The 20,945-nt window shown below is 46.9% G+C and overlaps 2 protein-coding genes and 1 long non-coding RNA gene across 3 annotated transcripts in view; 1 reads left to right on the forward strand and 2 right to left on the reverse strand.

Annotated features, from left to right (window-relative positions):
- Nucleotides 1–20,945, forward strand: part of LOC120910492 (zinc finger protein 571-like) — a 29,174-nt gene that overhangs the window by 5,637 nt on the left and 2,592 nt on the right. The window contains exons 5-7 of the mRNA XM_040322248.1: nucleotides 10,294–10,417; nucleotides 10,502–10,692; nucleotides 20,193–20,309. Coding sequence (XP_040178182.1) covers nucleotides 10,294–10,417; nucleotides 10,502–10,692; nucleotides 20,193–20,309 — 432 coding nt within the window. The remainder of the gene's footprint in view (nucleotides 1–10,293; nucleotides 10,418–10,501; nucleotides 10,693–20,192; nucleotides 20,310–20,945) is intronic.
- Nucleotides 7,480–15,591, reverse strand: LOC120909357 (zinc finger protein 689-like). Its single transcript, XM_040321108.1, has 3 exons — nucleotides 15,370–15,591; nucleotides 15,184–15,289; nucleotides 7,480–11,909 (listed from the first exon to the last, which is right to left on the reverse strand). The coding sequence occupies exon 3, from the start codon at nucleotides 11,890–11,892 to the stop codon at nucleotides 9,793–9,795; it is 2,100 nt and encodes a 699-aa protein (XP_040177042.1). The 5' UTR covers nucleotides 11,893–11,909; nucleotides 15,184–15,289; nucleotides 15,370–15,591; the 3' UTR covers nucleotides 7,480–9,792.
- On the reverse strand, nucleotides 15,722–16,384 carry LOC120909406. Its single transcript, XR_005741260.1, has 3 exons — nucleotides 16,373–16,384; nucleotides 15,848–16,027; nucleotides 15,722–15,761 (listed from the first exon to the last, which is right to left on the reverse strand). It is a non-coding gene; the product is annotated as an uncharacterized LOC120909406 (long non-coding RNA).

The raw sequence follows: 20,945 nt of genomic DNA on the forward strand, positions 1-20,945 counted from the left end.
GGCGGCGATCAGCGTTTTTTCTTTTTTTTCTTTCGGTACTGCGACATTATGGCGGACACTTCAGACACATTTTTGGGACCATTGGCATTTTTATCAGTGCTATAAAAATGCATTGGATTACTATAAAAATGCCACTGGCAGTGAAGGGGTTAACACTAGGGGGCGGGAAAGGGGTTAAGTATGTTCCCTGGGTGTGTTCTAACTGTAGGGGGCGGGGGACTCACTAGGGGAAATGACTGATCGCTGTTTATACATTGTATGAACAGACGATCAGCATTTCTCCCCCTGACAGGACCGAGAGCTGTGTGGGAGAGGACGGGAAGTGTCGTGACTCCCACGGGATTCTATGCCTGGAAGTGGGTGCAAATACCTGTCTTAGACAGGTATCTGCACCCCCCTGAAAGGTGCCAAATGTGACACCAGAGGGGGGGGAGGTTTCCGAAAAGCGGAAGTTCCATTTTTGGGTGGAACTCCGCTTTAAACTAACAGTAATGGACAAAAGCAAGCATCACAAAGTCATACACACACCACCATCTTGTCCAGATTCCACTCCAGGAGCCATTGAATCTGAGCCATGTGTACCCTCTGTTCTTGACATGGCTCAGACACGCCCAGCTTGGAGTCCCACCTCTTAGCTGGCTGATGTCTTGGTTGAACCATGGGATGTGAGGTGTGGTCAGTGGCCCAGATTCACATACATTGGCGCATATTTATGCCGGCATAGAGCGTATCTTTTTTAGGCTACGCCGGCGTAGCGCAGAGCGTCAAGCAAAGTATTCACAAAGCACTCGCCCCCAAATCTACGCTGGGTTTCCTCGGCGTAAGCGGAAGTTGCCGTGAGCCATGCTAATGAGGCGTGACCCCATGTAAATGATGTACTGAGCGTCATAAAGATACGAATAACGTACGGCGCATGCGCCGTCCCGTGGACGCAACCCAGTGCGCATGCGCAGAATCACGTCGAAACTACTCCCTAAGATACATCGAATCACTGCCTACGACGTGAACGTAACCTACGCCCAGCCCTATTCACGTACTACTACGTAAACAACGTAAAATACGACGGCTGTGTTCCCTGGTCCATACCTTTGCATGAGTTGCGCCTCCTATATGGGGAATAACTTTACGCCGGACGTAAGTCTTACGCAAACCGCGTATATGATGCGCCGGGCGCAACTACGTTTGTGAATCGGCAAATCTCCCTAATTTGCATATGTGCATCGAAAATCTATGGGAGCGGCAAATGCGCCCGGCGTAACTATGCGCCCACAATACGACGGCGTAGGCAAGTTACGTCGGTCGTAGGAAGTCTATTTTCAGGCATATCTAGTTTTGTGGGCACGGCGCAGAGATACGACGGCGCATAGTTACACTTACGCGGCGTATCTCGAGATACGTCGGGGCGTAAGTGCTTTGTGAATCCGGGCCAGTGTGCCTATGTTTGAGTTGGTACCATTGCTTGGAACTTCCAGATTCCACTACCCCTCCACTTGTACATGTAATGGAAGGCTTTGACGAAGGTGGACAACCCCTTAAGCCTCCAAAAGGGGACGTGGCGTAGCTGCATGGAGACATAACTGTAAACCGCCACGCCACCCGCCAAACTTCTTTTAGTTTTGGTTGGAGGAGGGTGAGTCTAGAACACCTGTTGGGTCCATATTGTTGTCTGTGTTAGAAATGTTTGCACTTGTTTCCTATCCCAGTGACACCTCGTGTTTCAGGGTGTGTTGGGTGTCACCAGGACAGGAAGTACCGTATTTATTGGGGTATAGCGCGCTCCCGCGTATAGCGCGCACCCCTAAAGTTGCAGCGGATTCCTGTGGAAAAAAGTTTTTTGGTACTTACAGTTTTGGTGTCTTGTGCAGTGTCCATCAGCGGCCTCGTCGGGTCCGGCGTCCGTCTGCGGCTTCAGGTGTCCTCTTCGTCGGGTCCGGCGTCCTTCTGCGGCGTCTTCCCCGCTCGTTTCCCGCACCGAGTTTGAATACTGCGCCGACATATACAGAGCGCAGTACACTCGTGTATTGTCGGGCAGGCTCGGCAACTCTCGCGCTGACGTCCAGGACGTGAGCGCGGAAGGAGCCGAGACTGCCCGACTATACCCGAGTGTATTGCGCTCGGTATATGTCGGCGCAGTATTCAAACTCGGTGCGGGTATCGGCGTATACCGCGCACCCACGTTTTTCAGGGCAAAAAAGTGCGCGGTATACGCCGATAAATACGGTAAATAAAAGTATCCACCTCCAAACTTGCACCGTTTGTATACAACCAGCCTTCCTTCAGTGGCCACCATTGAATCTCTGAAGGGGCGAGATCGCCAATCTCCAGTGGGCGAGGAGCTTAAAGGGTCAGTCCACCCAGATAGAGTATTGAAGGCCTGAGTCACTCACTAGTTTCCTAAAGCCAATCTCCACTTTACAACCTGAGCGTTAACCGATCCCACGTCCAAATATCAGTTCTGGGTGGAGTGGCCCATAACTCAGACGAGGAGCAATGTTTCGGGGCAAGCTGTCCTCTAATCATCCTGAGAAAAATGTCAATAAAACATTTCAACCCCTCTGTGTCCAGTTGTCTTTTTCCCATTGTGTTGGTGCCATCCGAATCTCAAGTTATACTGTGTCCCGTTTTGTTTAATACAGTTGTCTATGAACTGTGGCCTGAGGGCCAGATGCGGCCCTTTGCTTGCTTTATCCGGCCCTTGGGGCACTATTCCTCCTACTGACACCAATGATGGAGCACTATATCTGCCACTGATATGAACAAGGGGGCACTATTCCCTGCAATGACATCTATGATAGAGCATTATTCTCCCCACCAACACCAATGATGGGGCACTATTCCCCCCACTGATACCAACAATGGGACACTTTCCACACTCAGCACAAGAGTAGGGCTTCTCTTCATTGGGGTAGATTCAGGTACCGCTGCGCACTCCTTACGGAGGCGCAGCGTCCCGTTTTTGCCCTGCGCCCCCCGCAAATTAACTGCGCTACGCTTCATTCACGAAGCAGTAGCCACGTAATTTGCGTGGGCGCTCCTCAAAAATGCCCGGCGTAAGGGCGCCTAATGCAAATGATCCCGTAGGGGGCGGGAATCATTTAAATTAGACGCGTTCCCGCGCCGAGCGTAGTGCGCATGCTCCGTCTGGAAACTTTCCCGACGTGCATTGCGGTAAATGACGTTGCAAGGATGTCATTTGCTTCAACGTGAACGTAAATGGCGTCCAGCGCCATTCACGATTCACTTACGCAAACGACGTAAAATTTAAACTTTGCGACGCGGGAACGACGGGTATACGTAGCATTGGCTGCCCCTGCTATTAGCAGGAGCAGCCTTACGCGAAACCCGACGGACGGAAACGACGTAAACTGCGTACGCAGGGCTCGCGTAACATTGTGAATCGGCGTTAGTATGCAATTTGCATACTATACGCTGACCACTACGGGAACGCCCCCTAGCGGCCATCGTAAGAATGCAGCCTACGATACGATGGCATAAGAAGCCTTATGCCATTCATATCTTAGGCTGCAGTCGGCGTATCGAGGTTCCTGAATCAGGAGCATTCGATACGCCGGGGGCAAGTAAGCAATTGCGCTGCGTAACTATGGTTACGCAGGCGCAATTGCTCTTTGAATCTACCCCAGTGTTGATTGTGGCATGACGGACGATGTAAGCCTTCTGCATGAAGCGTTTCCCACATTCTGAGAAGGAGTAGACCTTCTCACCTGTGTGATCGTGCTGGTGCTCCACCAGCACCGCTTTCCACTTGAAACTTTCCCCTCACTCAGTGCCCATGTACGGCTTTTTCGGTCCTGTGAGTGACCTCATGCTTCATGAGATGAGACTTTTGGGGTGAAGAGGCGCACACAAGCTGGGCAAGTGAAGGGCTTCTCACCCATGTGGCTGCTCTGATGCTTGGCCAGATGTGACTGCTGGCCAAATCAGTCGGTGCAGGCGTAAGTTTTCTCCTCCGTATGGACAGGTTGGTGCGCTACCAGGTATGACCTCTGTATGAAGCCATTTTTGCACTCCAAGCAAGAGTAGGACTTCTTGTTGGTGTGGACCCTCCAGTGTGTCACCAGCAATGACTTTCTGGTTTAGTGCTTGCCACATTCCAGGCAGCAGAAAGCCCTCTCACGTGCTGGTGGTGAGCCAGGTGGGAGTTCTGCTTGAAACTCTTCCCACATGGGAAGCATGCATATGGATCATGCATCCTTGTGGACTCTGTGTTGGGAGATGAACCTGGCCCGGCTCACAAAGGATTACTCTGCTGCCTCGACTTCTGTTTGGTCACCAACTACTCTGCTGCCTGCCTTGACCTCTGTCAGGAGACTGACTACTCTATTAACTGCCTTGATCTCCATCTGTACTATTCCTCTCACTGATATGAGGCACTATTCCCACTGACGCCAACAAGGGGGCACAATTTCTTTCACTGATACCAATGATGGGATATAATTACTCCTACTAATAGAGGCACTACTCCTTATCCTACTGACTGCAAACTCTGAGGCCATATTTACTCTTACCAATGCTGGGCCCGGGACATTTTTTACCCCCGCTTGCCACAATCCGGCCCTCCTAGAGTCTGAAGGACAAAAAACTGGCCCTTTGTTTGAAAAGTTCGGAGACCCCTGCTCTACAGCATAGCAACCCTATTCCTGAGACCCCTTGGTCAGGTGATCCCCAGGGCTGCAACCTGGTGTCATCTTGCTGTAGACCAGGGGCCAATGGGGTCAGCGATTCTTCACTCCTTGCTGGGTGCTCTGGTCAAGATCAAGTTGTCACTTATGCCTCGTTTCCACTGAGCGGATCGGTTCGGTACGGTACGCTATTTTGGGTGTTTCCATTATGAAAGCGTGCCAAAAAAAAACGAACCGTACCGGACCATTCTGGGTCCTGCTTCAGATGTGGGGCCATAGAAAATGGAACGGTTCCATTAGGGCAGAGATGCAATACATTCCACTGATTGGTGGACGCGCTAAGCATTTTGTCTAAATCATGGCTTTAGCCAATTATGGCTCTCCGTTTTTTGCGAGCTGTGATTGGCCAAGCATGCAGGTCATAGTGCATGCTTGGCCAATCATCAGCCATCGATGCCGCAGTGAATTATGGTCTGTGAAACGTAACTCGAATTTGGCGCGAACGACCTGTTTTGTTCGTATTTCGACGAACAATCGAACGTACGATGTTCGACTCTAATACGAAGCTCATCCCTAGTGGGAACCCCTTATAATGGGCACAGCAGGTGTACAGACCTGGAAACTCAGGTTGGGTATAGTGGTAATCCCTTATAATGGGTACAGCATGTGTACAGACCTGGGAACCCAGGACGGGGATAGTGGGAACCCCTCATAATGGGGACAGCAGGTGTGCAGACCCTGGTAATTAGTGCAAGGATGATGGAAACCCCTCATAATGAACACAGCAGATGTGCAGAACTGGGATCTCAGTGCAGGGATAATGGGAATTCCTCATAATGGTCACAGCAAGTGCGCAGACCCAGGTACTCAGCAGAAGGATGGTGGGAACCCCTCATAATGGTCACAGCAAGTGCGCAGACCCAGGTACTCAGCAGAAGGATGGTGGGAACCCCTCATAATGGTCACAGCAAGTGCACAGACCCAGGTACTCAGCAGAAGGATGGTAGGAACCCCTCATAATGGTCACAGCAAGTGCGCAGACCCAGGTACTCATCAGGATAGTGGGAACCCCTCATAATGGTCACAGCAGGTGCGCAGACCCAGGTACTTAGCAGAAGGATGGTGGGAACCCCTATAACGGGCACAGATCTCACCAATACAGGTAGTGCAGAATTATTAGGCAAGTTGTATTTTTGAGGATTAATTTTATTATTGAACAACAACCATGTTCTCAATGAACCCAAAAAACTCATTAATATCAAAGCTGAATATTTTTGGAAGTAGTTTTTAGTTTGTTTTTAGTGTTAGCTATTTTAGGGGGATATCTGTGTGTGCAGGTGACTATTACTGTGCATAATTATTAGGCAACTTAACAAAAAAAAAATATATACCCATTTCAATTATTTATTTTTAACAGTGAAACCAATATAACATCTCAACATTCACAAATATACATTTCTGACATTCAAAAACAAAACAAAAACAAATCAGTGACCAATATAGCCACCTTTCTTTGCAAGGACACTCAAAAGCCTGCCATCCATGGATTCTGTCAGTGTTTTGATCTGTTCACCATCAACATTGCGTGCAGCAGCAACCGCAGCCTCACAGACACTGTTCAGAGAGGTGTACTGTTTTCCCTCCTTGTAAATCTCACATTTGATGATGGACCACAGGTTCTCAATGGGGTTCAGATCAGGTGAACAAGGAGGCCAAGTCATTAGTTTTTCTTCTTTTATACCCTTTCTTGCCAGCCACGCTGTGGAGTACTTGGACGCGTGTGATGGAGCATTGTCCTGCATGAAAATCATGTTTTTCTTGAAGGATGCAGACTTCTTCCTGTACCACTGCTTGAAGAAGGTGTCTTCCAGAAACTGGCAGTAGGACTGGGAGTTGAGCTTCACTCCATCCTCAACCCGAAAAGGCCCCACAAGCTCATCTTTGATGATACCAGCCCAAACCAGTACTCCACCTCCACCTTGCTGGCGTCTGAGTCGGACTGGAGCTCTCTGCCCTTTACCAATCCAGCCACGGGCCCATCCATCTGGCCCATCAAGACTCACTCTCATTTCAGCAGTCCATAAAACCTTAGAAAAATCAGTCTTGAGATATTTCTTGGCCCAGTCTTGATGTTTCAGCTTGTGTGTCTTGTTCAGTGGTGGTCGTCTTTCAGCCCTTCTTACCTTGGCCATGTCTCTGAGTATTGCACACCTTGTGCTTTTGGGCACTCCAGTGATGTTGCAGCTCTGAAATATGGCCAAACTGGTGGCAAGTGGCATCTTGGCAGCTGCACGCTTGACTTTTCTCAGTTCATGGGCAGTTATTTTGCGCCTTGGTTTTTCCACACGCTTCTTGCGACCCTGTTGACTATTTTGAATGAAACGCTTGATTGTTCGATGATCACGCTTCAGAAGCTTTGCAATTTTAAGAGTGCTGCATCCCTCTGCAAGATATCTCACTATTTTTGACTTTTCTGAGCCTGTCAAGTCCTTCTTTTGACCCATTTTGCCAAAGGAAAGGAAGTTGGCTAATAATTATGCACACCTGATATAGGGTGTTGATGTCATTAGACCACACCCCCTTCTCATTACAGAGATGCACATCACCTAATATGCTTAATTGGTAGTAGGCTTTCGAGCCTATACAGCTTGGAGTAAGACAACATGCATAAAGAGGATGATGTGGTCAAAATACTCATTTGCCTAATAATTCTGCACTCCCTGTAGAGTCCCCAAAAGGAAGAAGACTGTCCGGTGGTTTACCCCTTCAACATCCACCAGACACTGAAATATCGCTTTTGTTTGGGCTGACCTATTCAATAATAAACACCACACAGATGCATTATATAAAACACTGTTTTATTGTTCATAGAAACACAGATTTTTATAATTTCCAAGTTTTGCGTGATGTACCATATTCCCCTCTCAAAATACTCCATATTATGCAACTTTTTTTTTTAAATGATTTTTGAAACTAACAACCACTGGCTTAGGAACACCTCAATTTCAAGGGGGCCATTACGTAATTCCAAAACGTGTCCCGGGCATTTGGTCACGTGTGCCTCATTAGGAGTATCTGAAAAGGTCTAAAGCAGCTTACTTGCGCAGCTTTGCTCTGGAAGGCATCACTGGAAGCTCTCCACATCTTCATAATCTAAGATAAAAGTGCTGAGGAAGGTGGCAGAGGTGGGACAAAACATTCACGGTGGCCCAACCATCAGCAGCTATGCCACCCCAGGCAACAAAATGTTGAATAAAAAAACTTAAGCCACAGTCTGTAAATGTTCTAGATAAAAAAAGATGAAAACACGAATGATTAAAAAGCCTGGTCCAGTTTTCTCTCCCAGATAAACTATACATCCATCCAGTATTCAATGGAAAATGCATTTTGTTATAAATATTAGAATTTCAAAGAAATTTCACCAAAAAATCTATAGTGGCCCTTAACATCATGTTGGCTCTTCCTCAAATCATCGTAAGTTAGTGACAGTTCTTCTTCTCCGGAGCCCACCCCAACCGTTGAAAGGAAAGTCCACCAAAAATCTATTTCATGGACTTCTTTAGTAGCCCTTAACATCATGTCGGCTCTTCCATCCACCACGTTGGTTCTTCAAAAACCATCATATGTTACTGTCAGTTCTTCATCTCCAGCACCCACTTCGACCTTTAAAAGATAAGTCCACCAAAAATTGTGCTGGCACTTCCATCATATGTTACTGACAGTTCTTCATCTCCCGAACCCACCCCAACCTTTGAAAGGTAAGTCCACCAAAAATCTATTTCATGGACTTCTTTAGTAGCCCTCAACATCATGTCGGCTCTTCCATCCACCACGTTGGTTCTTCAATAACCATCATATGTTACTGTCAGTTCTTCATCTCCGGCACCCACTTCGACCTTTAAAAGATGAGTCCACCAAAAATCTATTTCATGGACTTCTTTGGTGGCCCTTAACATCACGTTGGCTTTTCCTCAAACCATCATATATCACTGATATTTCTTCATCTCCAGAACACACCTCAAGCTTTAAAAGTCTACAAAAAAATAAATTTCCTGGACTTCTCAAGTGGCCTTTAACAATGTGTTGGCTCTTCCATCTATCAGGTTGGCTCTGCCATAACCATCATATGTTAATAACAGTTATTTAATCCCCAGAACACACCCCAAACTTAAAAAAATAGGTCCACCAAAAAATCTATTTCCTGGACTTCTCAAGTGGTTCTTAACATCATGTTGGCTCTTCCATAATCATCATATGTTACTGACAGTTCTACATCTCCAGAATCAAACCCAACCTTAGAAAGGAAGGTCCACCAAAAATCTATTTCATGAACTTCTCAAGTGGCCCTTAACATCGTGTTGGCTCTTTCATAATCATCATATGTTACTGACAGTTCTACATCTCCAGAATCAACCCAACCTTAGAAAGGAAGGTCCACCAAAAATCTATTTCCTGGACTTCTCAAGTGGCCCTTAAGATCGTGTTGGCTCTTCCATCCATCATGTTGGCTCTACCATAACCATTATATGTTATTAACAGTTCTTTTATCTCCAGAACACACCCCAAACTTTAAAAAAAAATAGGTCCACCAAAAATCTATTTCCTGGACTTCTCAAGTGGCTCTTATCATTGTGTTGGCTCTCTTTGATGGGGACACCGGATGTAAGGGGCATTTTTGATGGGGACACCCGATGTAAGGGGCACTCTTAATGGGGACGCCCAATGTAAGGCGGCACTCCTGATGGGGATGCACTAAGGGGGCACTATGATGAGTAGTCATGATGTAAAGGGGGACTGTGATAGGAACATCCGATATGAGGGGGCACAGGTTCTGTTTAAGTGTTTCCCAGGTTGTGACACTGTGTGATAGACTATCAATGACTCATACACTATTGACATTATGACCCCTGACTTTTTTACTGCACCCCCAGATCAGATAGGCTAGATCTGGCCCTGTTTGCAATGGAATCTGAAGTAAGATCCAAGCCTCATCCAGTGTCAAAGGCCCAAGAATCTTTGCATTGTCTGTAATGTCATAGGTTATGCTATAATATAGTCCAGTGACTAAAAGAGATGCAGGAGAATGTTGCCTGCAAGCAGAGACAGACTGCCATCTAAAGCATCTGTACCCCCCTGCTGCTTCATGTTAATCCTAGTGGTTTGACAGGCCAAGCCCATAAGGCTGATTGTCTGCTTCAGTGTGCACTATATGAGTTATTTGGTGTGTCAGAAGGTTGGACTTGTTTTTGAAGCACTTGCCACACTCAGAACACGAATAAGGTTTCTCCCCAGAGTGGGCCTTAAGGTGGGTCACCAGGATCCCCCTCTGGCGAAAACACCTGCCACACTGCGAACAGGCATAGGGTTTCTCACCCGTGTGAATTCGCTGATGCCTTACCAGCTCGGTCTTGCGCGAGAAGGACCTCCCACACTCTGTACACAAGTAAGGCCGGGCACCCGTGTGGACCTTCAAGTGCTCTCGGAGGATGGACTGATGAGCAAAATACTTTCCGCACTCTTTGCATGGGAAAGGCCTTTCACCCGTGTGAGTCCTGCGGTGCTTATCCAGCTGTGAGTTGCGCGGGAAGCACTTGCCACAGTCGGGGCACAAAAATGGCTTACTGCCCGTGTGGACCTTCCGGTGTTCCAACAGGAGGGAGTTGTAAGCGAAGCTCTTCCCACAATCTGCACAGGAAAACGGCTTCTCACCAGAATGAATACGGCGGTGTTTGACCAGGGAGGTCTTCAGTGGAAAGCTCTTGCCACAATCCTCACAGGTAAAAGGCTTTTCACCTGTGTGAAATCTCTGGTGGTTTTCCAGTTGTGACTTGCGCTTAAATGACTTGCCACACTCTGAACAGACGTGAGGCATGTTACCAACGTGTTTCCTCCGATGTTTTATGAGGACAGCCTCCTGGGTGAAGCATTTGCCACATTCGGGGCAAGGAAACATGTTATTGAACACAGGCTTGGTAACAGGTTGGGACAAGCTCCAGTCATGCCCAGATTGTTCAACCAGTGGAAGTCCCGGATGAAGATATTTCGTAGTAAGGTATGGACGGATATGAAGTGTATTAGGGTCTGGACAAAGACCTCTCCTTGTGGGATCTGGATGAAAGTTTTGAGTAATGTAATCCAAATGGGCATGGGGGGTAATGGGGTCAGGGCATACATTTTTGGTGGTGAGATCTGGAAGGAGATGTGGGGTAATGGGGTCTAGACCTAGACTTCTGGTAGTGAGATCTGGATGGAGATGTGGTGTTATGGAGTCTAGATGTAGGCTTCTGTTAGTAGGATCTGGGTGGAGATGGGATGTAATGGGATCTGGCCACTGACTTCTGGTAGGGGGATCTGGATGGAGATGTGGTGTATTGGGATCTGGACGTTGACTTGTAGTGGGATCTGGATGGAAATGCGTTGTTCTATGGTCTGGATCTAGACTTCTGGTCTCGGGATCTGGATAAAAATGTGGTTTATTGGGGTGTGGACGTTGACCACTAGTAGTGGGATCTGGATGGAGATGTGTTCTTCTATGGTCTAGACCTGGACTTCTAGTAGGGTGATCTGGATGAAAATGTGGTGTATTAGGATCTGGACGTTGACTTGTAGTGCGATCTGGATTGAGATTCATTGTTCTATGGTCTGGACCTAGACTTCCGGTAGGGGGATCTGGATAAAAATGTGGTTTATTGGGATGTAGACGTTGAGTTTTTGTAGTGGGATCTGGATGGAGATGTGTTCTTCTATGGTCTAGACCTAGACTTCTAGTGGGGGGATCTGGATGAAGATGTGGTGTATTGGGGCCTGGACGTTGACTTTTAGTAGTGGGGTCTGGATGGAGATGTGTTCTTCTATGGTCTGGACCTGGACTTCTAGTAGGGTGATCTGGATGAAAATGTGGTGTATTGGGATCTGGACGTTGACTTGTAGTGCGATCGGGATTGAGATTCGTTGTTCTATGGTCTGGACCTAGACTTCCGGTAGGGGGATCTGGATAAAAATGTGGTTTATTGGGATGTAGACGTTGACTTCTAGTAGTGGGATCTGGATGGAGATGTGGTGTAAAGGGGTCTGGACACTGACTTCTGGTAGTGGGATCTGGATGGAGATGTGGTGTAAAGGGGTCTGGACACTGACTTCTGGCAGTGGGATCTGGAGGAAGACTTGAGGCAATGATGTTTAAATCCGGAGAATGTCCCATTGGGTTATCTTCGGTTTTGAACTCCACCAAAAGAGGTCCACATGAGGTCATTCTGCAGCTCTTTCCACCTGTCAAAGATAAAAAGAAAGGGACTCTCACTTTTTATTTAACCATTGCCTTTTACTTATTATTAGCTTTACGGATATAGGAAGAAAGCAGTGTAGGCCCTTTTTTTCATTGTTATTACAGTGAAATAAACAGGTGCTACTGGCTGGTGCTACACACCACTCTTCCATAAAGGGAAGATTTGTGGAGAGCACGACTAATAGTTGTCCTGTGGACAGATTCTCTCACCTGAGCTGTGGATCTCTGCAGCTCCTCCAGAGTTACCATGGGCCACGTGGCTGCTTCTCTGATGAATGCTCTCCTTGCCCGGCCCGGTCAGTTTAGGTGGACGACCATGTCTTGGTAGGTTTGCAGTTGTGCCATAGACTTTCCATTTTCGGTTGATGGATTGAACAGAGTTCCGTGAGATGCTCAAAGCTTGGGAGATTTTTTTTTTTTTATAACCTAACCCTGCTTTATACTTCTCCACATCTTTATCCCTGACCTGTCTGGTCTTTTCCTTGACCTTCACGATGCTGTTTGTTCACTAAGGTTCTCTAACAAACCTCCGAGGGCTTCACAGAACAGCTGTATTTATACTGAGATTAATATACACACAGATGGACTCTATTTACTAATTAGGTGATTGGGTGAAGGCAATTGGTTCCACTAGATTTTAGTTAGGGGTATCAGAGTAAAGGGGGCTGAATAGAAAAGTACGCCACATATTTATTTGTAAACAAGTTTGAAAACCATTTAATATTTCCGTTTCACTTCACAATTATGTGCCACTTTGTGTTGGTCTAACACATAAGATCCCAATAAAATACATTTTCGTTTTTGGCTGTAACATGAAAAAATTTGGAAAATTTCAAGGGGTATGAATACTTTTTCAAGGCACTGTTAGCAACTCACAGAAATATAGGGGCAGATCCACGTACAGCGGCGCATATTTCCGCCAGGCGTAGCGTATCTAAGATACACTACGCCGCCGTAACTTACTTTTTTTTTCGAATCCTCAAAGAATCGGCGGCGTAGTGTATCTTTGGCGGCGTAAGGGCGCGCAATTCAAATCGTTGTGATGGGGGCGTGTTTTATGTAAATACGTCGTGACCCGACGTAAATGACGTTTTTTTTTTAACTGCGCATGCGCCGTCCATGGGGGTGTCCCAGTGCGCATGCTCGAAATTAAACTGGAACAAGCCAATGCTTACGACGGTGACGTCATTCTACGCAAATCCCTATTCACGAACGACTTACGCAAAAGACGTAAAAAATTCAAAATTGGACGCGGGAACGACGGCCATACTTAACATTGAGTACGCCTCATTATAGCAGGGGTAACTATACGCTGGAAAAAGCCGAACGCAAACGACGTAAAAAAAAAAAACGCCGGCCGGACGTAGGAAGCTGTCACTGCACACCGCCAATCATAGACAGTGAGGCATTCCCTGACCAGCAGCTGCACATACACACGCTGCCTATGATTGGCGGTGTGCAGTACCAGCTTCCTGGCGGGTTCGATCCAAACACGCCCGAGCCCATCCCTAAACCTTATACTTCTGTGAGTTGCTATTTATTTACATAGCTTGCTTTTCGTTCACCCTTTTGCTACGCTTAGTCTGCTGCCCCCAGTGGTGTCTCCTTTGCAGTACAGTCATTGGTGCTGCAATCCCACCCAGTGGCATCACTAGGGTTGGTGTCATCCGGTGCGGAACAAATTGGTGTCACCACCCCCTCCACTACCTATAGTCCCCCCTCAGTACAGACCTGCCTCTCTCAGTACAGACCCTCCCTCCACTAACTACAAGCCCCCCTCCTGCAGTATAGATCCCCCTCCCTCAGTACAGACTTCCCTCACCAATTACAGACCCCCCTCTATCAGTGCTAAACCCCCTTAGTGCAGACCCCCCCCTCCATCAGTGCTGACCCCCTCAGTGCAGACCCCCCCTCCATCAGTGCTGACCCCCCTTTGTGCAGCCCCCCCCCCCTCCATCAGTGCAGACCACCCTTAGGCTGCATTCACACCTGAGCGTTTTGTCGCCTGAAGCGCGACGCTCAAAGACGCCAGAGGGAAAAAAAATACATTATTCTCTATGGCGATGGTTCACATCTCCACTACAAAATGCCTGACGCCGAACGCCTGAAGCCCAAACAAGTTCCGGACCCTTTTTTGTCGCTCAAATTGAGCGCATTTGGGCGTTTTACATTGGTGACCCTAGACCTGTACAAAATTGCGGTAAAAAATGCTGCAAAACGCTACGCTCAGGTGTGAATGCAGCCTTAATCAGTGCAGACCCCCCTGTGCCGCAACACACAGGTGTCACCCCTCTGGTGGGTGTCACCTGGTGCGGCTCGCACCCCCCGCCCCCCCAGCGACGCCACTGATCCCACCCAAGGAAGCTCATCTTGTTCTACAGAGATCCATCACTGGAAGTTGACCCTAAATGACGTTTCTACATGTATATGCCCGATATCACTACATAGTTTCGTAAGTTGCCAATTGTGTTAATAAATGATTTTTTTTATACTGCTACACTCAGATGCGCCCCCTGCTGTCCTTATCTATTACAGTGGAGGACCTTCAATTTCTTAAGCGGTGCTGCACTACAGTGTCTTGGAATCACTTCACCACCTCAACCGGAACCCCCCCCAGGCAATCTCCCCCCCCCCCCCCAGGTGTGTTGGTCACATACACTTCTGCACCATATCTCTGAAAATAGATGGCAATTGGCAGTTGAGGCTAAAGAGTAAGGATGAGCTCTGGCGTGTTCGCATGCTACATGTGCAGAGCCCGCCAGGAAGTGTGCACGGCGCTGCGCTTATCACAGCCAGGGAGACATTTCACGATCCCTGCAGCCGAGCATCGGGACAATGTCTCCCTGACTGTGATTAGCGCAGCGCTGTGCACACGTCCTGGCGGGCTCCGCACGTGTACTATGCGAACACGCCAGAGCTCATCCTTACTAAAGAGGCAGCACATTACTGAAGATAAATCATAGTTAATGAAACCAAAGCAAGGGTAACGTTTTCCCTGCATAGTTCAGGGGAAGGCAGCCTCGGCACACCAGCTGCGGTGAAACTACAAATCCCATCATGCCTCTAGGAGTCGTGCCAATGTCTGCCAAAGCCTTCCAATGCCTCATGGGACTTGTAATTCCACAACAGCTGGAGTGCCGAAATTACCTACCCCCAGTGCAGTTATAACATGTACAAAAAAAATGTCTCCACTTCGTTATCATTTCAGAGATTGTTGTAGTGACTGAACAAGAAGAAGGTGGGACTTTTACTACTCACCAGTCCTGAGGTCTGGAGGACTTTCTTCCTCCTTACATGGATGATCAGCTTCATTACAAGTCGTGTTTTGCAAATAAGCACCATGAATATTGATTAGGTCCTCAGCCTAGAGAAAACAGAATTTTACTCAATTGATATGTATTATAAAACATTCTTACATGCTAGATTTGCTTTAAGAATCTCTACCTGATCATCCCGAGGGATCTCCTGATCTTCCTGTGTGGAGTCCCCGGAATACAGAGGACGGGGACATCTCTCTGGTGGGTTCCCATTACTGGATCCATCTGTAGGAAACACACACTGACTGAATACAAAGCACTGCTTAGAGACCTCTTAATAAACAAGGAACAATAAATGCTTGATTGGACGTAACGCGTAAAGGGCGGTCAGATCATTGGGGATCTAGGTGGACCCTCCGTACTGCTCTCTCCTTTACAATAAAGTCTCCTCTTACCCGGTGATGTGAGGGGCGGCTGATTCTCCATCATGACGTCCTTGTAGAGATCCTTGTGTCCTTCTATATACTCCCACTCCTCCATGGAGAAATAGACAGTGACATCCTGACACCTTATAGGAACCTGACACACACAATGATACCGTCACCATCCAGACACATCCCTTGTCTGTTACTGGATAATGTCCCAGAATTCCCGGCACCGCTCACCTCTCCTGTCAGCAGCTCCATCATCTTCTGGGTGACTTCTACCATCTTCTTTACCTTGTTTTTCTTTGGTGTCAGTGGAGGCTCTGGAATGGGGCTCTGGGCACGACTAAATTTCCTGGACAGACGTGGATGAGTGCTGGTGGTCACATGATCAGTGGACATCTTCAAAGGTCCATAATCCTATAATGAGCAATTTAATTTATATGCAATTGACCTCCCAGAATCCTCCTCACCTCTCCGGTCAGGTCTGTGTTTTATTAATAGAGATAAGAGTGATGTCATGTGACCTCCCAGAATCCTCCTCACCTCTCCAGTCAGGTCTGTGTTTTATTAATAGAGATAAGAGTGATGTCATGTGACCTCCCAGAATCCTCCTCACCTCTCTGGTCAGCTCTGTGTTTTATTAATAGAGATAAGTGTGATGTCATGTGACCTCCCAGAATCCTCCTCACCTCTCCGGTCAGGTCTGTGTTTTATTAATAGAGATAAGTGTGATGTCATGTGACCTCCCAGAATCCTCCTCACCTCTCCGGTCAGGTCTGTGTTTTATTAATAGAGATAAGAGTGATGTCATGTGACCTCCCAGAATCCTCCTCACCTCTCCAGTCAGGTCTGTGTTTTATTAATAGAGATAAGAGTGATGTCATGTGACCTCCCAGAATCCTCCTCACCTCTCTGGTCAGCTCTGTGTTTTATTAATAGAGATAAGTGTGATGTCATGTGACCTCCCAGAATCCTCCTCACCTCTCCGGTCAGGTCTGTGTTTTATTAATAGAGATAAGTGTGATGTCATGTGACCTCCCAGAATCCTCCTCACCTCTCCGGTCAGGTCTGTGTTTTATTAACCACTTGCAGACCGCCGCACGACGATATACTTCGTCACAATGGCACAGGCAGGCAAATGGTCGTACCTGTACGTCCCTTTAAATTTGCCGTCGCGTGCCTCGTGAGTGCGCCCGCGGGTCCCGGGAACTCGATGTTCCCGGGCGGCCCGCGATTGCGGTCGGCAAAGGTAGAACAGGGGGATGCCTTTGTAAACAAGGCATTTCCCTGTTCTGCCTAGTGACACGTCAGTGATCTACTGTTCCCTGTGATTGGGAACAGTGATCGCTGACGTGTCACTGGTAGCTCCTCCGTTACAGTTAGAATCACTCCCTAGGACACACTTAACCCCTTCAAGCCCACTAGTGGTTAACCCCTTCACTGCCAGTGTCATTTTTGCAGTAATCAGTGCATTTTTATAGCACCGATTGCTGTATAAATGACAATGGTCCCAAAAAAAATTCAAAAACTGTCCGATGCGTCTGTCATAAAGTGGCAGTCACAATAATAATAATAATAAAAAAAAAAAAAACGCAGATCGCCGCCATTACTACTAAAAAAAATAATAATAAAAATGCCATAAAACGACCCCCTATTTTGTAGACGCAATAACTTTTGCGCAAGCCAATCAATAAACGCGTATGGCGTTTTTTTTTTTACCTAAAATATGTAGAAGAATACGTATCGGCCTAAACTGAGGAATTTTTATATATATATATATATATATATATATATATATTTTTTTTTTTGGGGGGTATTTATTATAGCAAAAAGTTAAAAATATTGCTTTTTTTCAAAATTGGCGCTCTTTTTTTGTTTATAGCGCAAAAAAATAAAAACGAACGGAGAGGTGGTCAAAGGAAGCTCTATTTGTGGGGAAAAAAAAGGACGTCAATGTTGTTTGGGAGCCACGTCGCACGGCCGCGCAATTGTCAGTTAAAACAATGCAGTGCCGAATCGCAAAAAGTGGCCTGGTCATTTGGCAGCCAGAGGTAAGAGCAATGTCATGTGACCTCCCAGAATCCTCCTCTCCTCTCCGGTCAGCTCTATGTTTTATTAATAGAGATAAGAGTGATGTCATGTGACCTCCCAGAATCCTCCTCACCTCTCCGGTCAGGTCTGTGTTTTATTAATAGAGATAAGAGTGATGTCATGTGACCTCCCAGAATCCTCCTCACCTCTCCGGTCAGGTCTGTGTTTTATTAATAGAGATGAGAGTGATGTCATGTGACCTCCCAGAATCCTCCTCACCTCTCCGGTCAGGCCTGTGTTTTATTAATAGAGATGAGAGTGATGTCATGTGACCTCCCAGAATCCTCCTCACCTCTCCGGTCAGCAGGTAGATGATCTCCAGGGTGAGGCGCAGTATCCTCTCTGTCATCCTCTTCTTGCCGGTATCCATCGTCGATTTAAAGTAAAGCTCCTGAGACCACGCCATCTTTTTTTGGCACTAAAAATCATCTAGTAGTAGTAATAAAATAAAGTGTTCGTAAGACGGGATGAACGTGAAATATCCCGCGGCGTATTTTATTCGCAATAAATTGCGCATTTTCGCTATTTTACTCCTTGGTGGGGTGATCTGCAGAGCCGCACTCTTATGGTGGGCACAGAAATTGAAATATTGAATTTCTGCTGACTGCCCACCAACATGCAGGAGGGACCAACACCTTGGAAAGGAAATCTACCTAAAAGATTGTCTCTTGAACATGATTGGCTCCGATGACTTGATCCTATCGACTTGATCTAACGTCCCTTGCTTTATTGATGGGCAGAAAAAGTGGCGGTCGGGCTTTCTCTTTGGCGTACTTGTTTTATCTCACCAGCTGTTCAGCAGAGATCCTGATTGCACTGTCATTACCCTTTATAACCCAAGAATAAAATAAAGTTTTGGGGCCACGTTTGGATTAGGAAGATAATGTGGTCAGCTACTCCCTCTATAGAGGTCTGGATCCTTGAAGCTCATGAATTCAGTCTAAACGCAAGCATGATGGCGCCCCCTCTGGTCCTACCTGGTACTTCTAGCTCTAGTGTTTAGCGCTGTGTGCTCTCTGGGACGGCTTGTATACCCGGCTGTCTGATCCATGTGCCTTCCTCACTCACTCAGCTGAAGCAGAGAATCAAATCTGGGAAGAGCAGAGTGGAAGTTTTGTCTGTGACTCCCATGGTTTATATAAAAACCCCTTTGCGCTACAACAAAATGGCCGCCACAGCGACGACACCTGTGTTTACCCTTGTCAGCCGACCCCCTTGTCACCCTTATCTCTAGGCAACGTGGCCATGGGTAGGACACGTCACGTAGGAGACACGCACGTCATGACGTTCTAAATCTGTTCATCCTAGCCGCAAGCGCTTCAGGGGCGTGGTTTGAGAACCCGCCTTCTTGGGCGTATCCACAAATAGCAACGACTTCCGTCCAGTGAAACGCACAACACACGTGCTTTGGAACGCATACACAGGAAGTGTGGCAAAACGACTATTACATTTATCTGGGAATAATTATACATTATATGTATGATGATATTATTATTATTAATAATAATAATAGTCTATCACCTTTGTAGTGTCAGTCTCACCTCTACTTCCTGGCTATGCGTTCCAAAGACTTCCTAGTTTTGCGTTTCATACTTGGGGTGTGCCCCTTTCTAATCCTTCCCCCCCTTCATCCCGGATGCAGAGTTCCGCCTTCTATGCAATCCTTCTGACAGATACAATCACAGGATAGGAAGCTTCAATCCATGGACTGCAAGTCCCTGCACTCCAACTCCCAGAATGCATTGCTCGTGTATAAGAGGGTGTTATAATAATAATAATAATAAGACTTAGAATAATGCTCTTATTTCTTTTTAGAGCACTGGCTGTGCTGTAACACAATAGAGAACATGTAGAGCACACTAGGTAGGAAGGTAATCAGGCATGCACAGGAAGTAAGGGAGGAGCCATTGCTGCAACTGGCAGCAGGTAATGTCTTCTGTTACTTTTTGTGGCTTTTAGAGAGTAAACATTGTACAGACAGGTATGTGATGTACAATATAGAACCTATAGAGATGGGGGATGGGAATTATGAGCTGTGTGGGGGTGGTGGTGATATACAATGCTTGTAACTAAAAATAATATAAAGGAGCCATTGTGTGTACAAAGAGTATAGGATATTATTATTATATGTATGTAAATAGGGGTTGTGCGTTTTTCATGTGGAATATAGTCAGGCTTTGAGATTAAATGTATGCGTCAGGAATAATATGAGGAGTTAAGGAAGGGGGCAATTACTTTTTCACGGGTTGCTGAGTGCCATCAGTCCGGGCAGCCTCCAGATTAATGACGGTGGAGCCAGGACTGGCTCCATTGTTGTCCTCCATGCATAACAGGCTGCGGGCATGATGAGGGATCTTGTTGGCTTGCGTTGCTGAGGTTCGGAGCAGGTTGGGGGACGTCCACCACCAAAATGTAGAGGTTGTCTACTCGCCTGACGTGTTCTTTGTTCCAAGATCAGGCCAAACCATGGTGGCAAAGGTGATGATGGCAGAGCAAGACCTCCGCTGAGCATGTGACCGTGTCCCCGAGGATGGACGAGGACAGAAGAAACCGAGTGGAGAGGGTATTACACCTCACCCTGGAGATCATCTACTTGCTGACCGGAGAGGTGAGGAGGATTCTGGGAGGTCACATGACATCACTCTTATCTCTATTAATAAAACACAGAGCTGACTGGAGAGGTGAGGAGGATTCTGGGAGGTCACATGACATCACTCTTATCTCTATTAATAAAACACAGACCTGACCGCAGAGGTGAGGAGGATTCTGGGAGTCACATGACATCACTCTTATCTCTATTAATACAACGCAGAGCTGACCGGAGAGGTGAGGTGGATTCTGGGAGGTCACATGACATCTCTCTTATCTCTATTAATAAAACACAGAGCTGACCGGAGAGGTGAGGAGGATTCTGGGAGGTCACATGACATCACTCTTATCTCTATTAATAAAACACAGTCCTGACCGGAGAGGTGAGGAGGATTCTGGGAGGTCACATGACATCACTCTTATCTATAAATAAAACACAGACCTGACCGGAGAGGTGAGGAGGATTCTGGGAGGTCACATGACATCACTCTTATCTATAAATAAAACACAGACCTGATCGGAGAGGTGAGGAGGGTTCTGGGAGGTCACATGACATCACTCGTATCTCTATTAATAAAACACAGAGCTGACCGGAGAGGTGAGGAGGATTCTGGGAATGTTTTCCTGTAAATGGATATATATGACTGTCCCTCTT

The sequence above is a fragment of the Rana temporaria genome, chromosome 8, assembly GCF_905171775.1.
Source record: "Rana temporaria chromosome 8, aRanTem1.1, whole genome shotgun sequence".
Lineage (NCBI taxonomy): Eukaryota > Metazoa > Chordata > Amphibia > Anura > Ranidae > Rana > Rana temporaria.